This window comes from Leuresthes tenuis, unplaced genomic scaffold (genome assembly GCF_036924035.1).
Source record: "Leuresthes tenuis unplaced genomic scaffold, fLeuTen1.0.hap1 SCAF_11, whole genome shotgun sequence".
Classification (NCBI taxonomy): domain Eukaryota; kingdom Metazoa; phylum Chordata; class Actinopteri; order Atheriniformes; family Atherinopsidae; genus Leuresthes; species Leuresthes tenuis.
Genome location: NW_027325365.1, coordinates 9,569,288 through 9,588,705, shown reverse-complemented (window position 1 = coordinate 9,588,705; position 19,418 = coordinate 9,569,288). Strand labels below are relative to the sequence as shown.

General features: G+C 40.7%; 2 protein-coding genes across 7 annotated transcripts; both read right to left on the bottom strand.

Annotated features, from left to right (window-relative positions):
- Positions 1-963: 963 nt before the first annotated feature.
- Positions 964-11,251, bottom strand: slc30a9 (solute carrier family 30 member 9). 5 transcript variants are annotated; one of them, XM_072395353.1, is made up of 18 exons: positions 11,128-11,251; positions 10,589-10,734; positions 10,285-10,479; positions 9,996-10,049; positions 9,813-9,912; positions 9,423-9,515; positions 9,192-9,274; positions 8,425-8,483; positions 7,884-7,951; positions 5,622-5,780; positions 5,176-5,311; positions 5,052-5,091; positions 4,904-4,975; positions 4,466-4,573; positions 4,175-4,340; positions 3,548-3,677; positions 2,530-2,643; positions 964-2,353 (listed from the first exon to the last, which is right to left on the bottom strand). In XM_072395353.1, exons 2-18 carry the CDS (start codon positions 10,695-10,697, stop codon positions 2,309-2,311), a joined length of 1,731 nt encoding a protein of 576 aa, XP_072251454.1. In that variant the 5' UTR covers positions 10,698-10,734; positions 11,128-11,251; the 3' UTR covers positions 964-2,308. The 5 variants fall into 5 exon arrangements, with proteins under 5 accessions (XP_072251454.1, XP_072251450.1, XP_072251453.1 ...); XM_072395349.1 differs by having other exon boundaries at positions 10,589-10,738; positions 11,128-11,219; XM_072395352.1 differs by having other exon boundaries at positions 9,996-10,043; positions 10,589-10,738; positions 11,128-11,219.
- An 896-nt stretch (positions 11,252-12,147) lies between these two features.
- gsr (glutathione reductase) lies at positions 12,148-19,151 on the bottom strand. Of its 2 annotated transcripts, XM_072395348.1 has the most exons (13): positions 18,832-19,151; positions 18,234-18,396; positions 17,332-17,358; positions 17,084-17,172; positions 16,182-16,251; positions 15,920-16,067; positions 15,719-15,773; positions 15,535-15,634; positions 15,193-15,447; positions 14,184-14,295; positions 13,154-13,285; positions 12,913-13,046; positions 12,148-12,802 (listed from the first exon to the last, which is right to left on the bottom strand). In XM_072395348.1, exons 1-13 carry the CDS (start codon positions 18,885-18,887, stop codon positions 12,653-12,655), a joined length of 1,491 nt encoding a protein of 496 aa, XP_072251449.1. In that variant the 5' UTR covers positions 18,888-19,151; the 3' UTR covers positions 12,148-12,652. The 2 variants fall into 2 exon arrangements, with proteins under 2 accessions (XP_072251449.1, XP_072251448.1); XM_072395347.1 differs by lacking the exon at positions 18,832-19,151 and having other exon boundaries at positions 18,234-18,495.
- Between the last annotated feature and the right edge of the window lie 267 nt (positions 19,152-19,418).

Below are 19,418 nucleotides of genomic sequence, written 5' to 3'. Positions count from 1 at the left end.
GCTTTTGTAACAACAGGCTTGATGTGATGGAGGGAGGCTTCATGAAAATCTGAGACCGTGCAAGGCTTAGTGCGCCCCCATCTGTGGGCTGATGAAGGCGAAAACCTTTCAAAGGGAGAGAAAAATTCAAGATGCATCGACGCTTTCACTCAAACAGCTACATTTTCTTTGAATGTCGCGAACAAATGGAATAACGAGATGCTGAGAGAGGCGATGTGATGTGCAGAGAGCTGGAGGAGGACTGAAGATGCAGGATCTCCAGGCGCGTCTCGACGCTTGTTTCTCTCATAATGATTAGCCAAATAAAGCCAATGATTTGATTGTTTATTAATCGACGTGCACAAATAAACTCCCTCTGAGGACTGTGAGACATGAAAGGAAACAGGATGGGCAGGAGCACTGCCTTGGGAATGGTATGACGAGACATGACATTGATATGCGCGGAACACCCCAGAAATGTTAACACAACATTCAATGGTCAAAAACCTGCAATGGAGGTCGTCCGCACTTTTTCCGCTTTCCAGGCTCGGCGAAAAATCATTTCAGTCGAGTAGTCTGGCGTGATCCGGCCGCGGTGCTGTGCGTAATGTTTTGAACGGTCGGTCAGTGCGCAGACTGGTTGGAAATGACTGTTTTTATTGACGTCAGCGTAAAGGCTAGTGCCCCACTCTCTCATCCCCACAACTGCACCATCTAATGGACACGGGTTCACATTCCAGTCAACCATCTGAGATTTACACAAGAAACAGACCTCAAGATTTAAAAACAGAGGCTTGGGAATTGATTTAATTTCCCTTTCCTGTTTGTCATGTGCAAAGATCGCGCTCCCAAAGCATTAAATACTATTTACTGCCCCCCCATCTGTAAAGTCCAAAAGGACACATGACATCTTTGGAATTTGACACGGCAGGATATGTTGTCATATGACAAAGAAAAAAAAAAAAAAAGACTTCCAAACTCATGTGAGAAAATGAAAGCAACATAATTTAATAAATTATTTCAAATTTATTCCTTCAGCAGTGAGAACATCAGTAAAATATTTCACTATTAACACCTTCAAAAAAAATATATATCCACCTCCCAACAGAGCTGCGCGGCTCTGGCCCGCCTCCTGTAGCAGAAGAAGATGCAGCTGCAGGTGTTTCAGGGCTGCAGCTGCAGCTGCGAACCGACAGCGAACGCAGAATGAAAAGCAAAAGCACTATCACTGCATGTTTTATACAGATTATTCAGCAGAAACACCAACTTTGGAGACAATTCACTTGATAAGTTTGCCCACACACGCCGCACAGGGTGACTTCCTGCATCACTACACCGCTTCTTTATAGAGAAGGGAAAAGAGGAAAAAGACTTCCATTCGCCCATCATTTCATCTTTGGAACAACAGTCATCTGCGCATCAGCCAAAAACTTCACAAGAACTTTCTCAACCTGAAATTTGAACAACAGGATGTTAAATCTGGTCTTTGAACGTTGTGTGAAGATGATCATGCTCAATAAACAAAGACAATTTGATCTTGTTTTCATAAAATATCACTTTAACATGATGAATGTATGCGACACTCCTCATACATTGTTTTTGTACATAACCTTGTTTTTTTCCCTCCACATCAGTTCAATTCTTGAAAAAAAATAACTCAACTCAGTTTGCATATTTAATGTAATAGAAATCAAATCTATTTATCAGCGTCTTCGTTAGGGAACCTGCAGCATTGATCCGTCTCCTGTAAGTTTTTACATTAAAAGAAAATAAGAATCTAATATTGTCTACTCATTAAATAAGTTTTATTTAAATATGTAGCTCTTTAACTTTCCTCTGCGCTAATGAAGGAAACACTATCAGTGCGTTTCAAGCACAACAATAAAGTACAAGCCTAATAAATGATTCTGGTCCTGTTGAGTTTTCCTTCTGAAACAGATGTGACCGCATCCAGATCTAGACACGTTTATGGAGGAATGTGAGCTCAAGCAAACAACCAGGAGACCACGCCATCACAGCTGTGTGACAATATCTGCTGAAATTCAAGGAGAGCGATGACAGTCCAGAGTCCTTTGCCAGAAACATTCGCGCCTCAGTGTGAAAGTGGATCTCTGGCAGGATGAACTCATGGTATCACTAACAATCACGGCTCAAACACAGTACGTTTTGATTCTTCAGGACTAAACTACAGTAAGACTTGACGACGTGTTGGGGTTCGTATGCGGTGGTGGTCGGACAGGGCGGCAGGCTCAGTCATCCCTTCGCTTTTTCTTCTTCTAGTGTTCTTCTTGGTGCAGCAGGATGTTTCCTCAGCAGAGACTTGGAGGTTTTATAGGATCTCCAAGTCAACATGACGAACCTCTGGGTTACGTTGCTATGGAGACAATAAACAGAGTTTCAGACAAATACGGCATGCGATGCTCTCAAAGCTTCTGTAACGCACACTGGATACACCAATTAAATGGATCAAAAAATAAAAATGCTTCTATAGTAAAGTAAACCTTTCTTGGTATGTTGTGGTGGATGAGCAGATGTGTCATCCTTCAGTACCTTAAGTTCTTTTTCCAAGCGGTCCACCTCAGCCCCCAGTGTGTCTATGATGTTCTCCCCATGTTTCAGCATGAAGTTCTCCAGCTCCTCAGGTGTTTTTACCTGCTGAATGTCCTGCAGAGACGTTTAGCTTTGTTAGACAATTTAACAGCAACACAGACTCGTACTTGAAACAGGAAAAGTCAGGACAAGACCTGATGTCTGCTGTAACCAAATGATTTATGTTCTTTCAGTTGAAGTAGATAATAGAGCACATTTTTCTTGTTAAGACCATCTGTTTGTTGCACCTGTCTGTAATCCACCAGCTCTGCAGCGACAGTATTAATCTTTGGGTGGTGCAATAGGTTTAACCGTCCTTGCTGGCCACACCTGTAAGAAGTGCAAATAGAAGCCATACCAGAGGATCACCCCATTTGTCTAATTTATGCTTCCTTGTCTCCTTCCTCTTGATCTCAGCAGAATAGTTTAAAAGACGCTTTGTCAGCTTACACTGGCATCAACCTGTTCCACGAGGAAAGAGACCTGATGCGGACTATGTGGGATCATTTCCTGCGCTGTAGTTTGCCCTCATTTTGCTGTCGCTCTTTATGAGCACACAACAGAGACAGAAAGAAGTGAAACAGTCAGTATTTCCGTACTGCTGGTAGATAATTACAATAAGAATCTGAGTCCAAGTACAGCCATGAACATGATGTTTTTGTCATGTTGAAGACGCAACAAGGAAAGTCCCAAAAAAAAGTTAATGTGACACAAAATAAGTGAGAAACACATAGTTTTAGGGTTCACAAACTTCTCTAACGTTGCTTTAATATCTTACGATTAAGGGACAATAAGGTCTGAGCTGAAAAAAAACCCCTTACATTTATATTAGTATATTCTTTTTTCTCTTTTTAACTGTTCCTGTGTTTGTACACACTGGAAGTTAAACATGTAACCAAGTGTGAATATTAAAGAAAGACAAAACCAATTAACAGAGACCAAGTTTTTGACAAAATATACAGAAAACATACAAACTTACGTTAAGGATTTGGTCAATGTCTTGTTTCTCCAGATATGACCGTGTCACCACTCGGCCGTCAAAGTCAACTTCAGCCTTGAAACGCACTTTACTCAGTCCGATATCAGTGGCCTTCACGTCATGGATCGCCCTAATCATAACAAAATAAATCTCCACTAAACATCACTTCTGGATACACAAAGTGTTCAATATGTAACTGTTGTCAAGTTTATTAAAGTGTGGCAGAAAACCAGGAACGTGAACAGTAAGAAACAATGCCATCTCTTTTGTTTTTGTCTCCATATAATATATAAATACCAAAAAATAACTGAGGAAATACTTTAAGGATTCCAAATAATCGTTAGTAGCGGCCCGTTGGCCCATGTGACTGACGCATTAAACTGGATTACTTTGCATAGCTCTGAACAGCTGAGCAGAATGACAGTAGCATGTCGAGTCTAATAAATACCAGGTGGTTTATTTTAAGCCGGAATGTGGTTCATATAACATAAGCAGAACTATAACCTCATTGTTTGACCACTTTTACAGGCTCACATGAATGATTCAAGGCCCGAAATCGACGAGAACTGTTTTTCTCTTTGGAGTCGTGGAGTGCAGGATCATCAGTGTGTCTTTTCATTTGCTGACCTTACAGCCGGGTCGTTCTCCAGGAACTCTGTAAGCTTCTGCACACGCTCCGCCTGTATGGAGCGTCCCAGCAGGGCTTCTGTGTTTGTGTAGATGAGGAAGGCTGAGACGGTGCCAAGCAACGTGCCCACGCTAAGAGAGCCCAGACTGTCGTAGTACGGGTTACCTGAGACAAGCAGCAAACTTTGATGACGGGCCAGCACTCAAATTAGAGACCACAGTGTAATAAAACACAGGAGAGGAAGATTATCTGACAGGTAAATGACTCAGAACAGTGAATATATTTCTAACCTGTGAGTGAGGTGAGCCCCATACAGCTAGCAGCCATGATGACTCCTAACACAGCAGCAGCATCCTCCAGCAGCACCACATTGGTGCTGGGGTCTCGACTCTGCATCACTGCACACGCAAAAACATCCACAATTAGACCAAATACACGTCCACATAACAGCAAGCTGTTCAGTATCCACATTTAAATTTGATGTCTTCTGTAGACCCTTTAGAACAAATGCAACTAAAGTTTGTTTTGAGTGATGTGCATGAAGTGTGTTCTTCTGTGGGAGGCTGATGGCAGCTGGATTCACTCTGCTCACGTCAAAAGAAAAGTTTTGATCATTTCTTTAAAATTAATTATTTTCTAAGCGTTACAATGTGTAAAAACATTTAACTCCTAATTCATGTAACGTGGGGTGTAAATACATTGCTGTGGCAGATTTCTGGTTTACATACCATAGTCATAAAAAGACAGCCCGTGTTGGCGGGCGCTCCTCTTTATCTCATTAATGGCAACTAGTAACGTGGCTGAAAAACAGAAAGATCTTTAAGTACCAACCCAAGATCCCAGTCCAAACATCAAAGGTTTATCGCCGTAACCTACCTCCTTCAGACACCAGAGAGCCCGCCAAAATACAGTAAGCCTGTCACATTGAGAAAAGACATGTAGGTGTTTTTTCATCCTCTCTGTATTTCTTAATCACACCATCGTCAGCGCAAATACTCACCCATAGCAAAGATTCAATGGGCTCTGGGTGCAGTAATCCCATGATGCCATGGTACCATGAAAGGCCTGCTCCCATCATAAAGATGCCCACTCCACTGATAAGTGAGGCGATGTAGCGCATGTTGGAGAAGCCGTACCTGAATGCCAAAATTAAGGCCACCGTTATTTAGTGCATGACACAGTTGCTCCTTCTAAACACGGCATACTCTTAAAAAAGAATATTGAGTTAAATGGGAAAAATTGTACAGATATGTTCTAAAAATCTCTCCTTGACAACTTAAATTCTGCTTAATATTTTCCCAGGAGTCTTGAAAACTTTAGGTCAACGAATCATTGCCGTAAAAGTCTTCAAAAACACCAGTATGCTTTCAACCCATAACTCCTCCTTTCTTCTCCTCGACTCCACTGCTTCTCTTTTTCTTTTGCACGGTGAGGTGTGGCGCTTACGGGTGCCCAGCGTCCGGGTTGCGGACAGACTGGCTGATTCCCAGAGCCAGCAGAGCCTGGTTGCAGGTGTCGGCCAGCGAGTGGATGGCTTCTGAGAACATGCTAGCTGATCCTGTGTAGACCCACGCCAGGAGCTTGAAGAAAAAATTCAAGCCATTGCTGGTGACAAAGAAAATATAGTTAATGTGACACTTGCAGATCAGGATGCCTGTACTAACTTTACAGGCATATTTTTAAAATACAGAATAAAACCTAACTAATAAACTATAAAGAACTATTTTACTAATCTGTTTCTGGGCTGAAATGTGTGGGAATTCTTCACTTTCTATTCTGATGCTTCTGAGACATTATTCACACTGGAGTTGACCTCTGATGAATGTCTGCTTAACTTGTTGAGTCTCGTGAGTCTTTGTGTATCATTATCATGTGACTGCACATGTCCTCAAATACAAGTACCCTAATCTAATAGGCAAAGGGAGCTCATGTGACACGAGGTTTTCACCCATGTGCACGTTTTTACGAGTTAGAAACTTTAGAAATAAATGTTCAATAGTTTGTGTCAAACATCACAACGCAGGAGATTTCTTTAGGTGGTTTTCAGAGTAGTGGAAGTTTTTATATTTTGTTACGTTTCAGACTCACTAAAAAAAAAAAAACTATTTACTTCCTCATCGATTTATAAAGAATGGAAAAACTGAGTTCTTTAATAATTTGTTAAAACATATCTTTGAGCCCTTCACTTGGTGAAGACATGTTGGGCAGAAAATGACTTCTTAAAGTTTTCTTAGGATTGAGCTCCTCATGTTGTTCTTGGTGGAGTCATTGAAGCTCAACCAGGATGGGTGCACAACCATGTTCAGGTGTCTCCAGAAAAGCTCTGCGGTGTTCATGTCCAGACCCTTGCTGGGTCACTTGAGTTTTCCTGAAGCCACCCTTTGTTTTAACAGCACATCCTGAGATGTTAGAAACAGTTCAGCTTCATCAGATCAAAAGACTTTCCCTGCCATGATCTGAAAGTCATTTGGGTGCATTTTAGCAAACTGAAGAATCTGTAAGATGATCATGACTCCATCCATGAGGGAGCAGGATCTCCTTCTTTGTGAACCATTGGCTGGTTTGGTACCCGACAGAAAAACTTTCTCCCTCATTACTCAGCTTGCCTGCCAAATCAAAGAAGCCTGATGGTGGTTCCAAACTCCTTATATCTTAAATAAAAAGGAGGTTAACGTACCTTTGAGCACTTTAAATACTGCACTTTTTTGTATATTTATCCAGAGTCAATAAGCAAGTTTATATAGGCAAAGAAAATCAATTAATGTGTTAGTGAGTCCAAAGCCGGACTTTTAAAATGTATGCACCTATGTTGGTCTAATCAAAAACCATACGAATAATGCAGTAATGCATAATGCAGTCGGGGATCGAATTACTCCTCGTGTATATGCTCAGCTAGACTCTAATGAGACATCTTTTTTTTGTGAGAACAGTAAAGCATTAAGTGTATATTAATATAGCTGAATTACCCCCAAAAGTCTCTTTCTTTTGTCAGCCAGCTAAAAACTGAAAGCATTTCAACTGTGTCACTCTGCTCTAATAAAATCCTGATTTTATAACCACAACATCGTCACATCGCTGATGTAACCATAACGAAAATAAAAATCCTCTTTCAGATCCAACATTATTCTCAATCTTACGAGATGCATCCTCAGCTGTAAGACCTACAAACATCCATACACCTCACATTTATGTTCTATATTCACTTCTGCCCGGATGTGTTCCTGTCAAGTTAGAGAAGCATCACAAGGACAGAAGTCGGACGCAGAGGATATAACGTATGAGTGCAAAAGGATTTCAATATTTCATTCATGATGAATGAATAAAAATAAATAAATAAATCACTCCAAAAAACTGTTTTTGTTTTGCCCTTACTGAGAGAAAAATAAACTGAATATATATTAAAACCGAGTCTGAAACTTAACAAAATATGGAGGACCAGAAAACGTTCTTTATACCCTGCATGTTTTTCCACAGTCATCTGTTCAGCATTTCTAAGGTCTACAACAGATAGTTTTCCTTCAGTTCCCAAACACACGATGTGCTCAGATACTTATCCAACATACGGCGAGTCATGACCCTGCTGTAAAAAGTTTCTTTCTTTAATCCAATACCTCCCACTGTGTGTGCTATAGCTAAGCAAAGTCAACGAGTACCCACAGCAGAAACAAACAGCATTCAGAAACAACAGGAGAGAGCACGAAAACTTACATGCAAATAGCTACCATGACCACCTTCCCTGGCCCTTGGAGAAACGTTGCCCTCTTGCCTGATCGTGGCTTTAGGAAACAAAATAAGACATGAGCAGTTTGCAAAGGGGCCATTATCCGCAGATAAAGATATAGTTTGTAAGTCAACTCAGTGGATGATGGTCTCATAAGATTCATGTTGCTGATAAATTCCAAGAATATTCAGACATTGACTGGACTATGTGTTTGTTATATCACTGCCCAACAGTCACAGTCAGTAAAAAAAAAACTACATTGATGTTCTGTCACATGGCAGGTGGGTTGTCAAAACAAGTCAGTAGAGTATAGAAAATGCCACGACATACTAGACAGGTGTAGCATCATATAGTAAAGAGAGGGAACATGAATGTCATTGTCACATAAATGCAGTGACCCCAGTGACAGAGAACAAAGGCCATGCAAAAACAGCCTGATGTTATCAAGGCAACTTGAACATGGAGATAGTAATATCTTCCTCTTTCACAATTAAAATAGCATGTGGACAAAAAAAAAAAAGTGCTCACCTTAGTGTTTCCCCAAAAGTCTTTGTATTCCTTCAACAGCTGCTGATTTCGAAAAATATCTGTTGGTAAGCAGACAAAATATGTAAATCAAGAAGTTTCTTGCAAGCTCACACTTCAGAACAAAAACAACAGCAGAAGCAGGGAGACAAATCTGGTAAGTTACAGAAATAGTCTTTTACAACTTTCAAAGTATAGCTCAACTCCTGCCCTAACATTACAGCGACAGTTTAAATGGTGACCCTTTTATTTCCATCTGTATCCATCAAATATACTGCTCCGTTCGAGTGTTACTCTCCTCCTCTTCCACTGTTTATGTGTCGCAGTTTTCAAAATCTATTCAACAGAAAACCCAATCGCTGAAAATGCAAAGTTTTGATAAAGCTGTGGATCTTCCAAGGTGGCAGACAAGGAACACATTTCTATCAATTGCAGAAACGTTCTTGAGTGTTTATCTACTAAAAAGATGTTTTATGTTGCCAACACCATTCTACAGGAGCACCACTACTGAATCCTGGTTTAGTACCACCAATTCGATTGTGATTGGTTTAAATAAACAAAATCTATCTCAGAATATTAAGGCAGTCCATGCTACAAAATATGTTCTGGCCATTCTAAACCTCAGTAACTGACACATTATTTCATGTTTTTTCAGTACAGAGAATAAAGTATAAAACATAACATTGTAAGTTTCACAAAAGGTCATGTGTGAGACTAACTTTCTGACAAAAAGTGCATTTCCAAAATCCACAAAGAACACAAAAACCTACTCTCTTGGTACTCTCTTTCCACCTCTTTCCTGAGATTTCTCTCTCGGGCTAGAGCTTCATGACTTCCCCATACATCCAGTGCTCTGAAGGTCACAAAGAGAAACAGCTCAATTAAGAAACATGAGAGAAAACACGCATATGAATGATGGTGTGAGTCGTAGCTTGGGTGAAGACATTTAACGGTGTATTTTAAGTTTCTTGAGGTGTGGAGCAGAAGGGTTTAACACTAACTTGGCCTCCACATCTGACCGCAAGAACACTGTGAAAGCCTCTGTGTCATCGTGAGGGCTGCGCCTCCTGATCTTCCTGAGCTGTTCCAAATCACTGTGAACAAGCAGAGGGGTGGAGGTGAGACGAGGATTTAGATTAAACTCGAGTTTAGCGATGGTAGGCAGTCTCATATTAGCTAATCACAACAGCATGCTTACTTATTAACCGAAAGGAATTTGTGCAGCGGCTGTAGTCTGCCAGGATCTCAATTTGCACTTCACAGACAAAACCACCAAACAGAGGCACTTGGTCTGCTCAGCATTGATGATATACAGCATAAATTTTCATGTTACATAAAAAAAGTTGGGGAGGGGGGGAACAAACAAACAAACTGCACTGGGACCCCGTTACCTTGGTTTGAGACAGAACTCATTCATGGCTCTGACAGCAGTGATGAAGTTGTTTTGAGTGTATTTAGGTCCATATTCCCTTTTCTTCAGGACTGCTCGGACTGTGTGACATTAGAGAGAAATTGAATGATAATATGTCAACCAAAAGCAAAGACGTGGAAGATACACAACTGTTGCTCATTACCTTTCACTTGAATGGTCTCTGCCTTCGTCAGCCCCATTGCCCCAGATGCTGTACCTATGAGAGCAAAGATTTAAATTTGATCAAAGATGCTATTTGGAGCACGATTCTTCCAGAGGATCTACTCTGAAATAAATAACTTTACAGACAATGTTCCCGTCGCTCATGCAGTGTCACAATTCTTAAAATATCTGCTTTACATCGTGAAACAGGAAACACTAGCGTTCACATCACATTAAATGCCAGCAGACACACAAACGTTTAACTACTGCATGGAAACATTTTAGTTTACCTGGTGAATGTGGGGTGACTTTTGCAGTACCAGACACAACCTTCTCTGCTGAGGGAGCATCAACTGATGCCGATTTTGGAGGACCATCCTTACTGTCAGAGGTAGAGTAATACTGGACCTTGGTCAGTCCCAAAGAGGCGACACGGCAGTCTGGAAGGCTGAACCATAAGTTATGTATGCCTCCACTCTGCCAGCCTATGAAACAAAATGTATCACAACAGATAACCTTTACCCTCGAATAAATCAGGTTCAACTGATATCAAACCGGTAATTTACAACCATTAACGGAAGGTGGCCTGCTCACCGTAGCACAGTTGGGGGAACCTCGGGGATCGCTGTGACAGGGACGACCTGTGCTGCAGGGAGACCCTGCAGAAGACATGCCATGGTCTGTGGGCCAGGCTGGGGAACATCCTCGCTGTGGCGGGGATCGATGCTGAAGTGCAGGAACTTGCTAGGTACAGTCACAAGTATCGCGGCTGTTATGTTAGCTGTCCGCTTGTCAACTTAAACAGATTAACGCCGGTCAAGCTGAGATAGTATAATTAACCAACAGAGTAAGCGTGAAAACAAAGTCCCGTTTGACACGGCTGATATCACAGTCAAACTGAGATCATTTTCACCTGGCACGTCAATTCCTGCTTTCGCCGGTTGGCTAACGCGGATTTTGCTACACTTCTACCAAACCCAGTGGCCCACAGTTAGCTAAACCAGCTAGGTAGCACATAAGCTACCATTAGCCTCGATAAGTAACAAGTGTTCTGTGACATTTAAACCTTTATAAAACCAGCAGCAAATACCTAGTACATGCATTTGTATGAGATTATTCAGAAAATCAGATACCTTTCTATGGTGATGTTGGCTGTGCATAGTCTGTATCCATTTTGCGAATCTATGGTCAAACTGTTAGTAACGCCACCACGGACGTAAACTGTAAAAGCGCTACAAACATAGACGCACGTGACCTGTGACGTTAAAGTGACGGTGTAGTCTCGCGTGAACGTAATGTTTCAATGTTAGATCATTATGTATCGCGATATTTTGCAGTAGGCTGCGCAAACAAGGTCAAGTTATGTTCATCATACCAATGGCATGGAAGTACATCACAAAGAAAGGTTAGGGCCACGGAAAGAGTATATTAGATATAATTTAAATTAAAATGATTGTAAAATAAAACGGTACACAAATATTTACATTATGTGGGCAGATAAAATGGACAGTAACACTTTTGTCCTTTACCGTATTTCCATGACATTTTAGAGCGACCGTTGTATACCAAATTATCTATGTTGTACAAAAGATATCAAAAGTAAAGTCTATTATCATGCATCATGTTTAATGTGAAAGTCTCCATTAAAAATATTTGTGTATATTTCTTTATATACTCTGTATATGTAACCAAAGTGGAAAGTATAAGAGTCTTAAATAAACTTAAATAGCTATTTACTTAAGTTTTTTTTTTTTTAAATCTTCCCCCCTGAATTCTGAAACTGCTTTTTCCATGTACCAGTGTCGTAAGTGGCATCAGGACATATCATTAAATATCCACAACGGTGGTGCATCAGCCCATCACATAATTAAGAGGGTTATAATTAAAAAACAAACAATATTCAGTTTCATCACTGCTCACCAAAACTGTAATCTGTCAAGAGTTTCTTTACCTGCCAAATCAGTAACATCACTTCTGACACAACAGAAGAATCTGTCTTAGAGTTTAAGCAGCACCCTGAGTGAATGAATTAGCTGAGTCATTGCCTAACCCAAATAGTTTTTAAACACACACAGAGAAGGGCTCTTTAGGAGTAATATAACAACAAAGGGCGTAGTCACTAAAAGAGGAGAAAATGATCCCAACACTTATGAAAAAAAAAAAAACTGAGGGTTTATTTGATCTTTAGAACAGTACAGAAGATAAATGTCAACACCTCGCACTTAATAGGTGTCTTAAAGAGGACCAGTGTTTCTAAAATTAATTTGACAAGCTGACAAGTCAAACACATACACTAGGATAGAGGTCTTATGACTTCTTCTGCAATTTCTTGACAATAATACCTGCAAATTCATCACTTCCATTTCACAATCATTAAATTAGAATTCAGTCTTCAATGAGGATTCAAGACCCACAATACAGTTTAATAGGGTCATAACTCAGAATTGGTCCATTTAGCTAAAAATGAGAAAAAGAGCTCAACACTGTATACAAATAAGGTCACTTAAATGAGAGAAAATGGAATTATGCAAGTAGTTTCAGAAGGTAAGCTGTCAAGCTGATGTGAGAGCAGTATGGAGGCGTCACTCTGTCCTGGTGTGTTTGCCTGGGTTGCTGGTCTTATATGGAAGTAGGGAGGAGGTGGGGGCTGTGTTTGCATTAACGCATTGTGACAAACTCCTCAGATGAGGTGGGGTGAATGGCGACGGTCTTATCAAAGTCTGCTTTAGTAGCCCCCATTTTGATGGCTACAGCAAACCCCTGTAGCATCTCGTCACAGCCGAGGCCCTGCATGTGCAGGCCCACCACCTGGAGAAAAGAGACAATTCAGGAGTTATAAAAAAGGCTGCAGAACACTGTGCACAGCGGAATCAAAAAATAAAGACACTAGCAATTTCTTTATTAAGACAGAGTCCTACCTTCTCTTCCTTGCCCACACACACCAGCTTCATGATGCACAGACTCTTCCTGCTTGTGATAGCGTGATACATTGGAGTAAAAGAGGTCTTGTAGATTTTCACGTTCTCCTTTCCGTTGGATTTAATGGCCTCCTCTGTGATACGTACAAGAATAGAAATTAAGCAAATGACTTACAAGGCCCATATGTGCAGCCTGTGGTAAAAATGTAGTTAAAGACATCTTTTTCAGGGGTGTACTCACCCTCCGTGAGGCCCACAGTACCAATGGGTGGGTGGCTGAAAACCACTGTTGGGATGGTGGAATAATCCAACTTGGAGTCCTTTTTGCCCTCAAAGAGTCTGTGTGACAACTTTCTCCCTGCAGCAATGGCAACTGCCCCAACAAGCAACATATCAGTAAGGCCTGAATAGCAACAAATGTGCTACAAAAACATTCCAGGTCCCTACAAAGGATAAAATGTTTTATTCTAAACCAGAAAAACAGGTACAAACCGGTGCTACTGCTACAGTATTTTGTACAGTTTGCTGGACATATTTATCCACTTGTAAAGTATCCTGAGAAAGGCAACAGCCAAAAAAAGGTCACGACTCCAGCAAAATATATAACTCAAAGAACAACATACCTGTGACACCAACATGCTTCAGACACACAAATTAAGGCAGTTTTCATAATGAAGCAGACAGGTGGCTGGAGTTCTGACATCAGCTTTGATTACTTTTGTTCAGATAGTTTAACAACCTCATTTGTACTTTTTGGTTCTGATCATTTATTTGATTCATCCCTTGTTAAAGAAACCTATTATTTATTCAAACAAAACAAAAGAAATAATGCTTTAGCACAGCAACCTGACAAAAATGCATGTCCTCTGTAATTAGCAAGTATATGTTCTCTGTATATGTGTATATGTTCTCACTTGTGCCATAATTTCAGTGCATGAGAGCACAGAGCCGCTATATTTGATTTCTCCAATTTTATTCAATTCCTCCACTCGTGACTATATCCCCTCACCTACGTCTTGCCTTTAACAGAAAGGAAATAAAGACCTAATATGTTTGAATAGACTGACCTAATCTTTGGAAGTCTGACAAACCTAAATGTCCCCTTTGAACACATTCATTCACCTTCGAACTTATTAATATTAAAAGTGCCTTTTCAGTATAAAAACAAGTGTAGAGATTTAAAAGATTAATACAAAAACAGTTCAGCCTTCAGACTGTCATGCTACCCAATTTCTAGGAGGATTTTGTGTCTTGTCTGCGCAACTTCCTACCAGGTGTGAGAAGAGCTTTGCCGCAAACGTCCCCGACAGCGTAGATGCCCGGTCGAGTAGTGTTCTGAAATTCATCCACAATGATATGGCCTCTTTCATCCGTATCCACGCCCTGACAAACAGAGGGACAAACCATCATACAGTCACTATGAATCAGCAAAAATAACATCAGAAAAAAAAGTTTTCCTCTGAAGCATTCAGCTAAATCTGAATTTTTTCCATAACATTAAAGCCCCCACACTAAGCAAACAGATAACACTGCCTAAGATACGGCATCTCCCTTAATGAGCAGTGTTGATTGTAAATTAGGAAGAAGCAACTCAGACATTCGGTCAACAGCATAAAACAACAATGACTCAACAGACTGAGCAGGATTAAATGTAAACCAAACAACACAGGGCAAAGGCCACCCTCTCGTCTTTCAGAGTCTTGGGAGCCACAGTCCTCACAGAAAGGTGCGGTAACATTCTTGTTTTCTAAGTACAGCTTCATTGTTAAACAGCCACTTTGACAAGTCATTTATGTTCTCTGTCACCTAAAAATTGTACAGCTAAAAACAGCATGAGTAGATGATGTTAATTAGGTTTGCACTTATTCAAATTATACTGTTTGTGATAGGAAAAACAAAACAAAACAGCAGCCTAAGAGCTTTGTTGCTGGTAAATTTCACTTGTTAAACCTAATAGACATCATAACAGTGGTTATGAGACTGCTGTCTGGTCTTAATTCCACATCATACTTCATCGGTAGCTAAAAATCATCAATTTCCTGGTTTGTGTTACATATGCGCTCAAGAAACAAACTCCCAAATAATCTCAGGAAACTTAAGAGTGACAGAAGAAGAGCTAACAGTGGTGATACTATGTTTTTAACTCACCATCACTGTTGAGTCAGTGACTCTGGAGAACATTTTACACCTTAAAGCTCTACATCAGGAACAATAATTTTTGTGCCAGTTGCCAGTTTATACTAGTCTACATAAGACGACCATTCATGAGCAGATCCTTACTATGCCGCCGATGTTCAGTCCAGCCGTATTGGGCTGCCTGCCAATGGCCCAGAGAAGGCAGTCCACGTCCTCGATGGTGCTGATCTTCTCCTCGTCATCCTTCTTCTCTGGGTCTTTGGTGACGAGTGTCACCTCCAGACCTCGGTCTGTTTTACTCACAGACTTCACCTGAGTGTTCTTCCACAAATCAATGCCGTTGTTTTGCAGTTCTTTGGTGCAGTTTGTGCTTATGAAGGCATCAAAGTTCCTCAAAACCTACAGACAGAATATGGGAGCACATGTGGACACATTACAGCAGGGTGGTAAAAAAAATCATGCGCTGGGAATCTGTTTTCTTCTTACTCCAGTTTGTCGAATAATGAGGGATGTTTTGGAGCCCAAGGTGGCAAGAATGCCTGCCATTTCCACTGCAATATAACCAGCTCCAACCACCACACTGCGCCTGTCGGGAAGGCAAAACTTTTAGACATAGATTCAAATGTTCCTGGTGGTATGAAGAACACTTATGTTTACTCTAAAAGCTTACTTTGGAAGGGTTTCGATTTCAAAAAAGCCATCACTAGTGATGCCCAGACAAGCCCCTAAAATTGCGAAAAGAAAAAAAAAGTTGGCACAATTTTGTAAATGTGGTATATTTGAACAACAGATTAAATCAAAACAAACTTCTCAGTCATGGAGGGGAAACACGAAGCTGATTTTTCTTTTCCATGCTGCACCTCAGTCTTACCTGGAACTTCAGCATCACTCAGAACAGAGGGCTGCCCTCCAGTGGCTATGAGGATGTGAGGTGCCGTGTACTTTCTGCCATTAACCTCCACAGTAGGCTCAGGGTCGTCTGTAAACCTGGCATAGCCTTGAATGCTATGGATTTTAGCCTGGAGAGGAGCAGATGTATATATATATACGTTCACAATTATTTTCAGATAAGGAGAAAAAGTTATACAAACAAGTAAAATATTTCTAGCTGGTGACACACAATTTGAACTCACCTTGTCAAGATTGTTGCGGTAAATGCGATTTAGGTGAGTTACATATGCATCTCTTTTGGCCTTAAGTGTTCTGCAAATAGACATTAAGTATCATCGAGGCAGCTGAGGCATTTCATGTCATCTATGCACAACAACCAGCTCGACCAGAAACACCTTTCCAAATGTAAACGGTCCTTTGGATGCTGCTTGGAGAAGCTGTGCAGCTTTTCTTTTGGCTACACTAAAAGCACTTTAAAATACTCTCACATTTAATATATTACCAGAGTACATTTCTTTTATCTTTGAAATATGGTACATAAAAGATTATTCATGTATTTTCTGGACTCTGGAAATTCAATGGGATATCAGTCCCTGCTGATGCATCTTACAGTGGTGGGAAAAAGAACGACGTGCGCTGATAACAACAAACAATGCAAACTGAAACTGAGTGTAATCAACATATCTGGCAGAAAAAAGCCGAAGCATTACAAGCTTTATATGGATATCACTTGCTGATTTAGTAATTCAGTGAAGTAATTTGGAGTAATGTGTCGCAATATTACTGATGACTGCTTGTTCTCACATACAATGGGAATGGAAATACAATGGCCCACACAGTCACACCTTAAGAAGGTGCCCAGCCTTATTATCATGTTTTGTACCTCTGACTAAAGTTTGGACATGTTGCAGTAAAACACTCCCTCTGGCGGCTTATCTTTCAACCGTCATCTGGGCTCAACTACTTTCTACGCAAAGATAGAGAAGTGGGCAAAAGTGAAGAAACAAAAGAGCAACACATGGAGAAGTTGTTCTCTGAAATGAACACCACTTTGTTCCAGGAACAGCCCTCCCAGCTTTCATAAGAGCTCATTGTAGTTGTATAAAAAAATTAAGAAACAAGACACCAACAGACTGAAACTTACTCCCAACTGAAACGAAAATTTCCAGTTTCAAAGCCATAATCGCTGTGATCATGTAGATATTCAGCATGAATTGCTGCATTCCACATAACCTAGAGGAAAACAGATAGGCACTGTGACTTCCTTATGCTTTCACACTTAACATTTTAAGTTTTAATTTTAATGTTTAATATTCTATTTACGAATACAGGCACCCTGTTCAATTTTAAACTATCACAAGGAGAATTGATTAAAAAAAACAACAACTGTACCTTCTTAGGAACACAGCCAACATTGACCTGAGAAAACATTGAAGGAGAGTAAATTAGCTGATTGAAACCTTATCAAGCAACATGTGCACACAAGTCACTCATTACAGAGAACATCTTAGAACAATGCTAGAAAAAAAGAGCAGCATTGAAACTGCAAAATGTGAAATGTAGGTAGATAAACTGCAACAGAGTCGGTGTGCTTCAGGAGACAGATTGGCACTACAATATCAGAAGTTTGTGGTCAACCACTAATGTGCCTGCGATATTTATTCAAATGAAAAAGATAGAAACAAGGAGTTTGATTGGCCAATGGTAAATCTGCTTTTAATCATCCACCATGAAGAAACTACTTGATAGGCGCCTCATTTCTTCATTTTTGACCAAAACTGGAAAATGAGTTTTGTAAACCGTCTTGCTTTTACGCAACAGCAATGTGGTTTAAGTGTTTTAGAGATAATTTGATAATTAATTTAATCTTTTGTCGTTAACTTATGTCACACAAACCGAGACATTACTTTCAGGATCAGAGATATAACTATTTAGGATACAAACAATTAAATAGCTTTAGGACAACTATTTCAAAACTAACGCAAAGAGTCGCAACATTCGTCCACAAATTATATTTCAAAGTGTTTCGAGGCACCTTCTACGAATACAGACACAGATAGTGGCGAGACTTTTAAACCGGGGATAATCCAGTCTGTGTAAAATAAAGGCCGAAGCTGTGTGTTTCTGCCAGTGTTGTTGGCTGGGCTGCAGCTGCTAACAAACCCACAATGTTTGTCACAATTAGACGTCAACAAAAGGAGCCCGGATGTTTCGCAATGAGCCTGGCAAACTGGCATGTTTGTGAAAGCTGCAGAGAAATGGATAACGGGAGGTTTTTTGGTAGTTTTACTCACGCAGGTACCTCCGAGTTTGTGGCTCTCGATGACGGCGGTGGACGCTCCGAGCTCCGCCGCCCGCCGAGCCCCAGCCAGACCTCCAGACCCGCCGCCGATCACAAGAAAGTCGAACCGGACCGTCTCCTGGTCTGAAGCCATGCTGCGGCGGATGACTTTGTGTCTGCGAAACGACGAGAAAAGTTCCTGTCTGAGTATAAACCGACTGGCAGCTCGCGTCCTTGATAGCTGGATTAATGTTGCCATAACCAGGAAGTTTGCAGGCGTGTGCGGTTGACAAATGGGGGAATGGGAGGGTCAAGCCAGAAAGCCACTGCTGTGTCATTGTGAATTGCAACAATGGTGTGTAAATCCCAGAAACAGTTTTCACAATTGTCATGATGATCCTGACATAAACCACTGTATGGCGACTACAATAACAGATGTAAATAAATCGGAGCATATTTTCAACAAGGATTTGAATAAATATACAGATGACTTTAGGGCAATTAAGCTCGGAGGAGGGAAGATCAAAACAAAAATAAACAGAAATCAAAGCATAATAAGAGTGAATATGCCATCTGTGAAGGTCATTAAATATCATACATGTAACACTCACCGCGGTAAGGCCAGTGAAACGTTAGTTATCAGCCTGTAGATTCTTTTGAGCAGCATGTTTTTCTTTGTGTTTATGGCATTTTCACCCGATGCATCCACAGCGTGCCCGTGTTTGTCTCTGTGTCCACTCTCAGTGAGCAAAGGCCCGTGGTTTGGATTTAAAGCTTCAACTACAAAAGCTTAAAATCACTTCCTGTGTCGTTAGCAGGGACCCCACTGTGAGGTCCGTTACTTAAAACAACTGCCATTAAAATCGAACTTTTATCACTAAATAAACACAAACAGCCCCGAGAAGTTAACATTTAGCACGGGGAAAGTGGAAGTTGTCATTTTTGAGGGCGTGGATATCGTAAGTGTCCGAGGCTTTACGTCATTTTCGTAGAATATTTAGATTCTAACGTAAGATTTCCCAGTAACACTGGAAGGTTTGCGAAGCATTTCTCCAAGAATACCAAAAATGTTGCGCCCTGTTGGTCCAACTGTTAAGACAATCGCCACATGAACAAGTAGTTCCGGTTTAAACCTTCAAAATAATACCCAGTCTCCAACGAGTGTCAGCATACTTTGAAACGCTGTCTGATATTGAAT

Coding starts and splice junctions, on each gene's coding strand:
- gsr (XM_072395347.1), bottom strand. CDS start 18,479: ATGGCAACATTAATCCAGCTATCAAGGACGCGAGCTGCCAGTCGGTTT. Junction 16,068..16,181: donor ACCGCAACAATCTTGACAAG/GTGAGTTCAAAT, acceptor GCTCCTCTCCAG/GCTAAAATCCATAGCATTCA. Junction 15,448..15,534: donor TCATTATTCGACAAACTGGA/GTAAGAAGAAAA, acceptor TTCTGTCTGTAG/GTTTTGAGGAACTTTGATGC.
- slc30a9 (XM_072395353.1), bottom strand. CDS start 10,697: ATGTTCCCCAGCCTGGCCCACAGACCATGGCATGTCTTCTGCAGGGTC. Junction 9,913..9,995: donor AGAGACCATTCAAGTGAAAG/GTAATGAGCAAC, acceptor AATGTCACACAG/TCCGAGCAGTCCTGAAGAAA. Junction 5,312..5,621: donor AACCCGGACGCTGGGCACCC/GTAAGCGCCACA, acceptor TTTGGCATTCAG/GTACGGCTTCTCCAACATGC.